Here is a 14,291-nt window from a genome sequence, read left to right on the forward strand (position 1 = left end):
GAAGACACCCACACAAGCTGAGGATGTCCTGTTCCTCAATCATGGATCCAGACATCTAAAACAGATGTTAAAGATAGCTTTGTAAGCCACATAACCACTCCCCTGCCAAGCTCCCCCAAGCCCCCAGGGAAGCATTTCTTTTAATAACCAGGTGAACTATGAAGAGAACTTTTGATCAAAGTCTTGCATTCCAAATGCTTCTATTCTAAATAACCACAGGGATGCTTCAAATAGTGTTCAGAAGAATGTGAAGGAAAAACAAAATCCATTTTTTAAGTAATAGAAACCTTAAAGGTTGTAGAGGTTTGCTGATTACTGAGCAAATTTTAAACCCCGAACACTAGAAGAGGGCAGAATGGATTGAGATCTGTGAGAATATACAGACTTAACATGGGGTATCTGGCTCTTTAATGAACCTTGGTTTCAATTTTAAGAAGTATCAAAGTAAGAAAAAGATAGAAATGAAAGAAACAAAAAAAAAAACCACCTTGGAAGCCATTTCCCTTTTCAATACACACACTCACTCTCTGTCTCTCTCTGTCTCTCTCTCTCTCTCTCTCACACACACACACACACACACACACACACACACACACACACTTGTGAATTTCCAATCTCTCTTTTTTTTAACTGAGTTTGTGGTTAAAGACCCAACATGAAAGCGTGTCTGATAAACACCCCTACAAAATAAGCCATGGTTAGAACACAACAATTAGAAAAGCTCTTTTTTCCCCCTTTTTTTCTTTCTAGAAACATCCCAGGAATGTTAGATGGCAGTTTAAGCTGAAGACCTGGAACCAGGGTTACAGGGTTGTGGACACTAGATAGGTATCTGCTTAAAAGCTTATATTAAGGCAAATAAAAGCTGATTGCTAGAAAGCAATTCTTACAAAAGTCTCTTGTTTATCTAAAGGAGAATAGGACTTCCTTATTTTCCCGGTGCAGCCAGATCTTTTTAGCTTGTCAGCAAGTGAGCACGGTCCAAGGTGTACAATCATTCCCAAGGCTGTGACTTTGGCCTGGCTACGCCCATCTGGTGTGGGCATGACTGACAAGGGTCGCATCAGAAACAACAGGCTACCCGGCCCCTCTCCTCTCCTCCCAGGCAGCACAAGGCCAGGCTGGAGGCATGGTCTTGACACCTACTTGGCATCTTGGTTCTTGTGTGTCTGCAAATAAAATGAAGTGCTTGTCTTGCCCTTGGCGAGGGGGGTCATTGAGAACCCCAGCGGTTTCCTTGAGGGGGCTCTCCTGGAGGAGAAGCGCCTCTGTCCTTTGTCTAGATGTGTCATTCCGTGGGCCACACGCGGGGCCTTTCTTCGGGATCCGAATCAGCCTGCCAGGGATGGGGGAGCGGCGTGGGCGTTGTAAGCACAGTGAAGGGCTGGCTCTTGTCCAGGTCGGTGCATCGCTGGGCTGGCTACATGGCCTCTGGGCTGGGTGGCAGTTTGAAGAGTCTGGCTGCGGACAGGAGCTTCCTCACGTGGCGCTCCTCGGTGATGCCGGCCTCCTGAAGGCAAGTATGGGACAGGGAAGGCACCTGGCTCAGCATGCTGAGCCCCGCGTCAGACAGCGTGCTGGCATACATGGGCAGGCCGATGGAGGTGAGCCAATCCGACACCGACGTGATGCAGCCCGGAGACAGGGGCTTTTTGCAGATTTCTGTGAGCCCGCCGCTTGGGATCTAGATACAGAAAGACAGCAGTGAGCCTGGGGAAGACCACACTGGTTTACAGGCCTACGGGAGAACAGCACTGACACACACGCTCGCAAAGAAAAGTCTTGAAGGAAGTATTCTAGAATGTTCTAGAAGGTATCTGGAATCAGACCAAATCTCCAATGATATGGTTGGGTCTAAAAATTGTTTAAGTATTTATTTATGCTTCTACTTCGTTTCACAGTGCTATGTTCTTCCATACAGGGTGCTGACGGTGATATGCATAAAAATTCAATGGATTGTAGTGGGGGTTTTTTGCTTTGGTTTGGTTTGGTTTGGCTGTCAGTGAGGATTGTATTCAGGACCCTAAACACTCCCTTAGCTTTTTTCACTCTAAGCTGATTGATGTTCCATCACTTGAGCTATACTTCCACTTGAGCTTTTTACAGGTTAATTGGAGATAAGAATTTCATACTTTTCTGCTTGTGCTAGCTTTGAAAGTTTGAACCTAGATACACAACTCTCAGCCTCCTGAGTAGATAGGGTTACAGGCATGAGTCACTGATGCCTGGCTACATTGTAGTGCGTGCGTGCGTGCGTGCGTGCGTGCGTGTGTGTGTGCGCGCGCCGGCCTGAGAGCTTGAACTCAGGGCCTGAGCACTGTCCCTGGGCATTTGTGCTCAAAGCTAGCTCTCTACCCCTTAAGCACTGCTCCACCTATGGCCTTTTGGGCAGTTGATTGGAGAAAAGAAATGTCAGGGACTTTGCTGCCTGGGATGGCTTCGAACTGCGATTCTCAGTTCTCAGCCTCCTGACTAGCTAGGATTATAGGGATGAGTGACTAGCTCCTGGCTTGGTTGTATTTTTTTTTTTTTGTCGGTCATGGGGCTTGAACTCTGGGCCTGGGCGCTGTCCCTCAGCTCTTCGGCTCAAGGCGAGCGCTCTACCACTTGAGCTACAGCGCCACTTCCAGTTTTCTGGTGGTTTATTGGAGATAGGAGTCTCACAGTCCCTCCTGCCTGGGCTGGCTTTGAACCGCGATCCTCAGATCTCAGCCTCCTGAGTAGCTAGGATTACAGGCATGAGCCACCAGCGCCCGGCTTTTGGTTGTATTTTTATAAAGCAGAGTTTCCATGTACTTTGAATCTACATGAACAACCAAAACTTAAGTATATAATCAATGTGATTATAAAAATTACAAAACATAATAATATGAATGTTGGTGAAGACAAGAAAATGGACCTTGAAACTTGACTACTGAATATATAAGGGCTTTTAAAAAGGCAATGTGTAGTATGTAAAAAAATCTTTGAATTTTGTGCAATTTTGATGAAGCAAATGCTTTTCAGAGAATACATATCCTCAGGTATTACTTGTAGGTCTACAAAGATTTATCCATCAGGATGCTCTTCAGTATATTAAAATAAAAAATTGGAAAATATCTCTAGGTTTCAACAGTGGAACTGGGTAACTATGAGACATGTACCAAATAGAGCACAATAAAAGACTGATTTAAAAAAAGATTTTTTTAGTACAGTAAAAGATATTCATTTTCAAATAAATGAGAATAATCAGAACTACACAAACATGTATAGGAATAATTATTTTTGAAATTAAGTAAATTTGTATTTATTTAGTATCCATAACATGGTGTTTCATTGAATGCATACATTTTAATACAATGGCTAAGTGAGCTACTTAAGATGCATTAATTACCTCATGATATTTCACATTTTTTCTTGTGGTAAGAACACTTAAAATTACCGCCTTACCATTTGCTTTTTAAGTATAGCTATACCTTGCTATTAACTGTAGCAATCGCATGGTACAATGGATCTCACTTGAACTTATTTCTCTTTAACTGAAATTTTCTGTGTACTCCATGCATTTTGTTTTGTTTTGTTTTGGTCAGTCCTGGGGTCTAAACTCTGGGCCTGGGCGCACTTCAGCTCAAGGCTAGCACTCTACAACTTGAGCCACAGCGCCACTTCCGGCTTTTTATGCTTATGTGGTGCTGAGGAATCGACTCCAGGGCCTCATGCATGTGAGGCAAGCCCTCTACCACTGAGCCACCTTCAGCCTTCCATGCATTTTTTTTAAAAGATAGTTTTCAATGTTGAGATTTTCTTCTAAAATTATATTTTAGAAAATTTCTAAGGCTAAGTGTGGTGGCAGTTCAGGGCCAGTGTAAGCTACACTCTGGGGCTTAGGTACAGATCCGGAGGTAGAATGCCTGCCTAGCATACGTACATGAAGTCCTAGACTCTATCTCCAGAACCAGGATGGGGAAAAATCAAAATCTAGGCTAATCATACAACACATATGTAATATATAACATATATAAATATTACACTATTACAAATAAATACTATAAATATATAAGTTAAAGCATACTCTCTCTCTATATATAGTATGTTTTAACTTCCCAGCCGCTTCCTTCCTTCCTTAGCACTGCTCAGCCTTCGCACTGTAACCAAAAGCCCTCAGAACACCACGTGCGAGAGGGTGCTCACCGCCATGCGGTGCTGCTTGCGCAGCAGCTTCACCCGGATCTGGTCCATGTTGTAGGCGATGTCCCTCTCGGGCTGATCTAAGTCCTCTGCGTATCTCTGCACCAAGGCTTCAGGAATCCCACAGCGGCCATGCTACCAGGGAAGAACAGACATGGGGCATGAAGAGTTGTCCAGATTAGTCTTTCTTTTTTTCTAAAATATACTAAACCTAGGAGAGGATAATGCATTTAGCACATTTAGGAAATTAACACCCAGATTCCAATTGGAAACAAATCGATGGTCTTGGTTATCAGGATGGATGCTTCCAAATACCAGCAAGCTCTAGGGAAGTGTGTTTTAAAAAAAAAATTGTGAAAATACCGTATAGAGGGGTTACAATTACATGGGCAAGATAATGAGTACATTTCTTACGGAAGTGTTTTGAAACCAATTAGGCAGGATACAGCTGGGCACTGGTAGCTTGTACCTGTATTCCTAGCTACCCAGGATGTGGAGATTTGAGGATTGAAGTTTGAAGACAGTTGGAACAGCAAAGTCCAATTAACCAGCAAGAAGCCAGAAATGGAGGTGTGGCTCAAGTGGTAAAGCACTGGCCTTGAGCAAACAAAGCTCAGAAAAGAATCAGGCCCTGAGTTCAAGTCCTAGTACCAGCACACAACACAAACAAAATGAAGGAAGAAGGCAGATCCTGACCAGCCTGTATGTTTCAGACTAATGCCCTGTCTCACTCTGATTGTGTTGCCAACTCTTCCTGTGCTGCTGAAGACAGACTCCTAGACTGCAGGACAAATCCTTCTGGGTAGATGTTCTCCTGTGTGCTGTTTAGCTATGAAGATGTGTACCACATCACTGGGCTGAATATGCTAGAAAACTCTCCTTACTTTCCTTTCCTCAAAGGGGATCACTCATAATATATCAAGGAAGGGGAGGAAAAGAATAGGGAGGGGGCAACTAGGAGGAATCCATGGTCTGAAGAATTTTCTGAAGAGGAGGAGGAGGAAGAGGAAGATGACAATGACCGATGACAGAACATGCATTTCCAGGAGTCAAGCAAAGCACTGCTAGCACCACTGCCTTCACATTTAGTTTGGTTCTTGCAGATCTTTTTATTCATTTCTTTCTTTTCAAATAAAAAATGATTTAAAAAAATTATAGATCTAAATGGTTTGGTACCACAAACGGTTCTCCTATGAAATGTCTGAATTAGGTCTGATCAGGAGGTCCAGTTATCCTCAGCATGCTCCTCGAGGAGGCTGTTGTGTGGGTTAATTTTGCACCCTGGTCAGTGTGTGGGGAAATGCAGTGGGGGACACACGGGGGTCAGACACAGCACACCAGGCTGGGCTCTCTCTCCCTCACAAATCCAGATCGTTCAGGATCTTGTTCTGCTCTGATAAACCGATCGCCTATCACCGTGAGCAAAGGGCAGCTGCCTCTCTCCCACCCCCAAATCACACCAGCACCGCCACGGCCGCCGCCGCCACCACCACCACCACCACCACCACCAGGCGGGGGCTGAGGTCTGTGCTCTGGCTCACAGCAGGCAGCCCGCACTGGACAGAGGCGGGTGGGCCGCTGCTCTCCCCGCGCCTTCGGGGCACTGACCGCCAGCGACCTCCGCAAGGGTCCCTGGGTACCTTGTCCGAGTAGGGCTCCTCGGTGAGGTCGATGCCCTCGGCCTGCAGCTTGTTCTCCGTGAGCGTCTCCAGGTCCACGGCCCGGGTGCAGGACACCTTCCTGCTCAGTGCGGGGCCCAGCTTCACGCCGTGCTCCTGGAGGCTGGCACTCTCAGGGAGCTCGGAGAGCCAGGGGGGTAGGGGCAGCCTGGATGCCAGCGGGCAGTCGGCGGGGCTGGCAGGGCTGGCCTTCTTCATGGGCAGGCAGGGGGCGTCAGGGCCTGGGGGAGCCGGGTGGAGGCCATTGGCTAGGCGCTCTCTGCTCTTTTTGGCAGGGACGGGTGGGGGCTGGGACAGATGTTTTGGCTGCGTCCTTGCCTCAGGACCCCTCTGCTCAGCATCTACCCCTTCTTTGGTGCCCGCGGGGTGGTGTGTCCCTTCTAAGTCATGTCCTTTCCTGTGGCCCTCCAGAGACGTCCTTGCTAAACTGGGTTTAACGGCAGGAGGCTGAGCCTCCTTTCTGGGCCAACCCTGCGGCGGCGAAGGAGGCGATGGGCCGAGGGAAGTGGCCGCTGGGGAGCCGTCCAGTTTCTTAGGAGTCATTTTCTGGGGATCAGAGCATCCCTTGCTTTGGGTCAGTAGCAACACCTTGCTGGCCGGAGAATCGCGCCCCGGGGGCTGCGGCTTTGCGAGGGACGTGGCTGTCTTTTGTGGCACTTCTGGTACAATCTGAGAGGAGGGTTCTGTCACCTCGGTAGGCACAACTTTTCCATCGTCAGGCTCTCCTTGAAGGTCATCCAGGGAATGGGACCGGGGCCACGCGTCCACGGACTGGGGACCCTCCAGGGTCTCACAGCTCCGACAGATGGAGACGGGGAGGCTTCTCCGGTTTTTACTGGCTCCGGTCCCACAGGGCATGTCACAGTGCTTGGCGATATCCGGGCTGGGACCACAGCGTCCCCTGCTGTCCTCTTCCTGCTTCTGGGCCTCCGCTGACTTGGTTAAAGGCAGTGTTGGGTAGTTGCCCAGCTGACTCCGGCTGAAAGACTTCAAGCTGGACTCGGTTGACGACTTGGCAGACGAGAGGCCAGCTTTCGGAGTCTTGCCTAGGAAACAAAGTTGTATTTTACAATCGTGTGTCAAAAACGAAGCAATCCAATCCACGCACAGAGAGAGCCTCGTGTAATGGAACTCTCCAATTCCCATATCTCGCTGTTAACACTAGGGACACAACACTATCACTAGTGGCGCTCGGTGATGAAGGGTCCTTATGGTTTTAGAAAGAACCAGGAAAATTGGGTGGTTGGGTGGGGTTGGCAGAGATGGGGGAGAATGACAAAAGAGGTGACCATTGATCAAGGTGTATTAACTACACTGTCATGCTGAATTGCAACGCCTCAGTACAACTACTCCAAGATAATAAGAATAATTTTTAAAGGATTTTTAGTTGTTTAAGGGGGCTCATGGAGATTGAGATTCATCGAGCTATGTGGAAAAGAAAGATGCTGTGTCAGACAGAACAGGAAAAGTTATGCTCCTCGCTGCACTGGGCACAAGGTTCACTGACCACCCCTCCTTGGCTTTGTGTGCTGAGTACAAGACCCCGAGCTCATGGTTGAAAAGAGTTAGATCGACATCTTGAGACAGGGACCATAAATGATACCACGGAAGGGAAGATCAACAAGTATTAAATTACCTCACTTGAAGCAGCTCTCTAATAAATTTACCTAGAAACGAGCAACTAACTTTGTTTTAGACCAGTAAAAAAATGATGTTAGTACTTTTCCAGAAACCATTGATGAAACACTTACATGCTTCTCGCAGAGCAGCTGCCCTGGTTAAGATGAACTGTCCTAATGATAACTGAATGATGATCCAGACACAATCTACTTAATGAAGACCACTGGGTCATACTAACTGCTGCTGCTGCTGCTTGGTAAGGTTTACTACGGGTCGCTATCCAAAGGCCAGGCACTGTACTAATTAATACCTCCACATACAGGTACATGGTGAGTGCATTTATACATAGACTTGCCCTTTGTCTTTCACTTTCCGTTAACTTGTTGCTTGCAGAGCTACACTGATGCCTGGGGGAAATACACCAGCTAACAGGATATAGGAGCCAAGTGATTTTATTACTCTAGACCTACATAAAAAGATGAAAAAAAAACCCACAGCAGACTTGGAAGGGACAAAGAAATGGCTGGCACTTTCAGTAAACACCTTAAATGTGATATTTTAATGTCAAATTTTGACACCTCCCCATTAATCAATCTCTTCCCTTCAATATAATACATGTAGCAACAAGGAAAAAGCAAGCTATGGGCTCATTTGGCAGGGAGAAGAAAGGGATGGATGGGTCCCATGGAAACAGCAAATGGCCACTTTAGGGTAAATAAAAGGCACTGTTTGAGATAAGCTAAGGCTGTAGGGATGAAGGAGAAGGAGCAGAAATAAATGGTCTGGGGCTGTAGCCCTACAAGAGAAAAACAGCTTCCTTCCATGATTTCACAGCTACCAAATTCACTCTGATCTCAAACTGGTAAGATGCAAAGCATCACATGAAGCTGGACTGCAGACTCTGAGATGATATCGTAAACACAGCGGCCTCCTCAATCACATTTTACAAATAAGGTCTTTCTTTGTGGTAAGACACAAATCAACAAGTGAAATATCTTTCAGTCAGCAGACTTGGTTTGACGCCATGTGTCCTCCCTTGTGAAGCTGAACACCCTTCTCTCCCCTTCCATCCTCCCTCTCTCTTTGCCCTGCGTGGGATGGAAGTCAGGACCTTGCACAAGCCAGGCAAGTGCTCCACCACTGAGCCTCACCCCAGCACTTTCCTTGTGAACAGTCATGCAAGAACAGACAGCCTGTCTGCCTGTGTGGTCCACACTGACGGACAACCTCACACTAAGCATTATTTGTTGGCTATTTTGTGGTCACATGAAGCTCATTAGCTTACTGCTGCTCCTGAATATCTTGGCCATGGTCCCATTCTCCACTAGCACAGCTAAGTGGGGAAAAAAGGAAAATATCTTCAGAAAGCCTATACCATGAAACTTTAGAAAAAACCCACCTGAAATAGGAAGTTCTTAAAACTCTATTAGCATAGATTTTAGAAATATGGGTCCCCCCCCCACTTCACTCCCAATATAAATCATACATTTAAAGTCCATCTTTGCATTAAGCTTCGATTAGTAAGATCTCTGGATTTACAGAGTTCAAAGTAGGCCCCAGCAGCTGCTTTCAACCAATTTGCCATCAGGTGCATCCGAGTTCTCTGGGCATTAAACATTCTGCCGGTGACATCTATAAAAAGTGTCCCAGTTGAGCAGTTTCAATTTGTTTGGCTAGGGGAAGGTGATCAGCAGAAAAGGAAAACCTTTCAGACTTATGGGAGGGTTTGATGTTTGCTGACACTGAGGCTACACTACAATCCTGGGGAGATTTTGTATCCAATCTAAACCCAGACTATCTGAATACTACTGCTCAGAGGATCTGTTCTCCTCCTACATTACAGAGAACACTCGGGTGGCAGGGCTCATGGATCAAATTTTAAGGTCTCTAAGGTTCCAACCAAGGATACTTGCCAGGGCTAAAAAGGGGTCACGCTGAATAAATGCAAGCAGAGGGCTGGTAGCCAGAAGTGAGCACTCTCGTTCTGTTTTTTTGTTTGATGCCCACAATGAATCTCACACTCTTTCTGCCATCATTCACTGTATGAGCAATGTTTTGTATTCACCACCTAACACACACACACACAGACACACCCCTGAAACTAAGATTACAAATAATGATGCTAACAAATCTAACCCTAATTCTTACCTTATAAAATGCATTCTGGTATTTTCTACTCACTTTTATCTCACACACAAAAATAGTACTATCTGTGACCTACTAAGGAGTTGCAATCCAGTATTGTCTAGTGGGGGCTAATATCTGAACTTATGCATTACAAGATGGGATTCCAAAAGGCATCTAAAAGCTGCTAAACTTGGACAGGGTGCTGGTGGTGCATACCTAGCTACTCAGGAGGCTGAGATCTGAGGATCAAGGTTCTAGGTCTGCTCAGGAAGACAAATCTTGTCTCCAGTGAGCCAGCAAGAAGCTAGAAGTAGAGCTGTGGCTGAAATGGTCAAATGCTAACCTTGAGCAAAAAAAGCTAAGGGACGTTGCCTAGGCCCCGAGTTCAAGCCCCAGTACTGATACCAAGAAAACAAACACACACACAAAAAGTATCCCTGTATTGGGCCTGGGAAGGTGGCTCAGTGGTAGAGCGCTTGCCTTGCATGCATGAGGCCCTGCGTTCGATTCCTCAGCACCACATAAGCAAAAAGAAAAAAGCCAGAAGTGGTGCTGTGGCTCAAGTGGTAGAGCGCTAACCTTGAGCTGAAGAGCTGAGGGACAGTGCCCAGGCCAGAGTTCAGGCCCCACGACCGGACCCAAAAAAAAAAGTACCCCTATAAAACTTGGGCATTTTTTGCTATGATCTTCAAGGGTCCCTAGAGATCGAAATCATGATGGCAGCATGAATACTTTATTACTATTTTGAATCTTGCAATAATGAGAATTTTGGGGTTCATCACAGGAAGCCACCAAACTTCCCACAGGGACATTTAGCCTGCCTGAGCCCATTGTACTTATCACTCTGCTTCTGTTTGAGACAAGCACATTTCCTGAAATTTCATATCGACCGTGTTCTGACTGTTTAGGGCAGGGAAGCCATAAACCAGACATGTGGCTTTTCTGTCACCCTCTCTATTTGCCTGTAGACTGGCAGTGCAGCTGGGGCAGTTAAGAGCTGCTGGTGTGACTCTGATGGATGGCCTACCTGGTAAAGCGCTTTCCTTGTGGGCCTGATACATCCCAACACTGAAGTGTTAGTTGTAACTGCATAAAGAAAGGGCCATAGGAGACACACAAGTTAGGTTTTACAGCTGTAGGTAGTTTAGATGGAATTTATTAAGTTCACCCAGCAGCCAGGAATACACAGAAGAGACCAACTGGAAATGAGAATGGAGAAGAGGCCAGCAAGATGGAAAGATGAACCCTGGGTACACCATGGTAACTAACAGCTGATACATCGAGAATCAGGCCCCGCCAAAGCAGGTTCTGAGCACCGGGGCTCACAGTACCATTGTCCAGGTTCTCGCTGCCTTCGTAGCATCCGGAGTCTCGCGGGGAGCATCCACTCAGGCCCTGGCTATCCACAAGCAGCTTCTCTTGGGACCCGGACTGGTCACTGTTACCTGCAGGTGAGCACACAGCACAGGATCACAAGGGGGAGGGAGACACAAGCCAACGCCACGAAGTCATCAGATCTGGGTTTTGATCTTCCATGACTGCACGGTTAGGCCTTGGGTTTTGAGAAGAGAACATATTATTTTAGAGTGAATACGATCAAAATGGGTTAGTGACATCAGAGGCTTTTTGAAAAAATACACTGTCGGTGTTATGGAAGTAAATTGGGAGGGAGGGAGCACAAAGCCGAGCGCTCTGATTCCTTCCCAGTTATTCAGAGGTACACTGGAGACTGAGCGGAGAGGAGACATGCGGAGCGGGGTGTGGGCTGGAAAGGGGACCCGTGCGGTCCTCATGCAGTGCTGGCATCATTGAGACAGAGCGGGTGAGGCAATGCCACTCTCCTAAGCTGGAGTAAGTCACCTGCTTCACAGAGACGGACTGAAGTTGCCTCCTCTCCAAATTTGGGAGCTGACGTAAAAATGCCAAATGAATATCACATTTTAATTTTTTTTTTTTGGTTTGGTACTGGGTCCTGGGTCTTGAACTCAGGGCCTAGGCTCTATCCCTGAGCTTTTCTGCTCAGTGCTAGCACTCTACTACTTGAGCCACAGCTCCGCTTCTGGCTGCTTTGGTGGTTGACTGGAGATAAGAGCCTCATGGACTTTCCTGCCTGGGTTGGCTTTGAACCACGATCCTCAAATCTCAGCTTCCTACGTAGCTAGGATTTCAGATCTGAGCCACCGGCACCCCTGGCTTGAAGTCTCATATTTTATCATCGGTCTTAGTCCTTGGTGGCAGACGTGGGCTCTTTTATCGCCTAACAAAGAGGAAGGTGGGCCACAGCACACAGATCCCTGTGCTGACCAGGGTACAGCCAACAGCAAGTCTCCTTCTGTTTGTGTTGTTTGGAATGAACTTGAGTGTTTCCTCTCTTGTGGGACTTGTCCCTCTGTCTCAGGCCAGCATTTCCAGTTCCTCTGCACAAGGCTGGGCCAGGGAAAGCTCAGGAGACCCTCCAACTTGCAAAGCGAGTAGCCGATGCTCGTAAGCTGGATGACTTTAAGTGGGACACACCCTTCTGAGGAACCTCATGTAAGTAGAAGCATCATTCCTTGTCAGCTGGGGACAGCTGGACTTCCCCAAGCTGGGAGGGGTGGAGACTCAAGAGATGCTCCAGATGTGCCTGCGACAGGAGTCCACCTAGGGGACATCACGGGGGAAATCTTGTGGCCCTTCAGTCCCCAGCCTCCTCCCTCTGCCTGGTCTCTCCTGAGCACGTGGGCCCACCGTGGGATGCCGTGGTTATACACCGAACATCTTCGTGTGATTATGCAGTGAAAGTGCTTGGTCATGTAAAATGGAAACCCAGCAAGCATTTCCTACTGAAAATAGCTGGTTGCAATGATGAATGGCTTGTCTTTTCTCTTCACCTCCCACACCAACCACAGACACAAAGAAATTTCTTAAGAAAACATATCAGTAACCAGAATATGGTGTTTTTTTTCCTCAGGTCACCAAAATAACCCCTCAGGGAGGCTGAGCGCTGCCTTTCCAGCCTCGCCTCCACCACCCCTTTTTCCCTTCCCGCCTTCACTTCCCACAGGGAAAGCCTTCTGTGACAGATTCTGGCAAGAGTATAGCAGGATAAGATGTTACATTCGAACCCTGACTTTAGAGTGTTAATTATTGAATGAGGAAGGGAAACTTAACTGATTAGAAATTCATGAGCCCCTCCTTTCCCTCCCCCCACCGAAATCAGGAACATTCTACAGTGATGTCCTCATCGGGTCGAAGAGCCTGTGGATTTGGAGTAGCCTTTGTCCTAGTCCAGCATATTATTTAGGAAAATGATGCTTATAAATGAGGGCTTTGAGCTCTGTGCTACAACCCAAGAAAGGGAAGCAGTGTCGTTTGCCACAGTTCAGACAGAGCGGCTAAGCAGACTTCAGAGTGCTGATCGGCAGGAATAGGAGAAAACCTGTTCCCCACCACGGTATGGACACCAAACATCAAACGACATCAAACATAGCAGAATGCTTCATTCCCTCCTCTGAAAACCACAGTTCTTTTGCTGAAGCCATGATCATGTGGGAAGGAGCTAGACGTCATTGTCTCCACCAGGGGGAAAGAGGTGGATGTCTTGCTGTATGTACTGCAGAATCCATTCTATAACCTTCTCCTACACTTCACTTGAAATTCAAGTTGATGCCAAAACAAGAAAGCAGATGAGCAAGAACCATGCAGGTCCTTGTAGTCAAAGAAGACCAAAGGATTGAAACTTCACATGAGTAGGCCCCGGAGGGATTGATGTGGGCTTCATAAAGCTCTTTCTCATCTCTACCCAAACACAGCCATGTCTGCATGAATGTGTGTGTACAGAGAAAGGGACATGCTAAGACACTGAGGAGTTGTGCCAGCACCAAAAATAGCTTAATGGATGTGCCTTATGCTGGAGAGTAGGTGCCTCAGGAAGAAAGGGAAGAAACTGATTGTTAGGTAACCTCATTTCTTATGAAAATAAAGATGGAAGCAATATGGTACAATGTTGACTTCAGCTGAATTCAGGAAATGTATGTGCATGTATTTGTTTTCTTCTGTACTTCATACTGCATGTTTGAAGGGATTCCTCATTAAACTTCTTAGAAAGATTATTATTTACATTGAGCTGCAAAATAATGAAGGTGATAAACTTCCTGGTATACATATTTAGCCACAATTAAAAATTTTTTTAAAAAGGGGGGCAAGACCTGAAAGACTGTAAGAAAGAGCAATCTGACAATTAAGCCTTTTCCAAATGGAACTGAGCCTGGAGGCTCCACCCCCTAGCAGTGGAAGACAATGACTTCTAAGCAGTGCTTGCAATCAACATTTTACCTTTGGAAGAAGTTTGAACACTTCAAGATTTCTACAGGTCTTCAAAGACCTCATTAGATCGCTCTATCTGTCTCGTATACAGAAATTTAGTTCAACAGAAACCTATTGTGTTTCTCTAAGTTATTTTAACTACTTAGAATCTATCTTGTGTGTGTGTGTGTGTGTGTGTGTGTGTATGTGCCAGAACTTGGGCTTGAACTCAGGGCCCAGGCTCAGTCCTTTGGCTTTTTTCACTCAAGGCTGGTACTCTACCACTTGAGTCATAGCTCCACTTCCGACTTTTTGGTGGTTAATTGAAGGTAAGAGTCTTACAGACATTCCTACCTCAGCCTCTTGAGTAGCTAGGATTATAGGCATGAGCCTCAGTGCCTGGCCGGGAATATT

At 46.5% G+C, this 14,291-nt stretch overlaps 1 protein-coding gene across 1 annotated transcript in view; it reads right to left on the reverse strand.

The window, feature by feature from the left end:
* Positions 1 to 550: 550 nt before the first annotated feature.
* Positions 551 to 14,291, reverse strand: part of Sash1 (SAM and SH3 domain containing 1) — a 167,414-nt gene continuing 153,673 nt past the window's right edge. Inside the window, exons 18-21 of the mRNA XM_013026939.1 lie at positions 10,925 to 11,038; positions 5,808 to 6,892; positions 4,171 to 4,302; positions 551 to 1,684 (exon numbers count right to left, since the gene is read on the reverse strand). Coding sequence (XP_012882393.1) covers positions 1,421 to 1,684; positions 4,171 to 4,302; positions 5,808 to 6,892; positions 10,925 to 11,038 — 1,595 coding nt within the window. The 3' untranslated portion in view covers positions 551 to 1,420. The remainder of the gene's footprint in view (positions 1,685 to 4,170; positions 4,303 to 5,807; positions 6,893 to 10,924; positions 11,039 to 14,291) is intronic.

The sequence above is a fragment of the Dipodomys ordii genome, unplaced genomic scaffold (genome assembly GCF_000151885.1).
Source record: "Dipodomys ordii isolate 6190 unplaced genomic scaffold, Dord_2.0 Scaffold98, whole genome shotgun sequence".
Taxonomy (NCBI): domain Eukaryota; kingdom Metazoa; phylum Chordata; class Mammalia; order Rodentia; family Heteromyidae; genus Dipodomys; species Dipodomys ordii.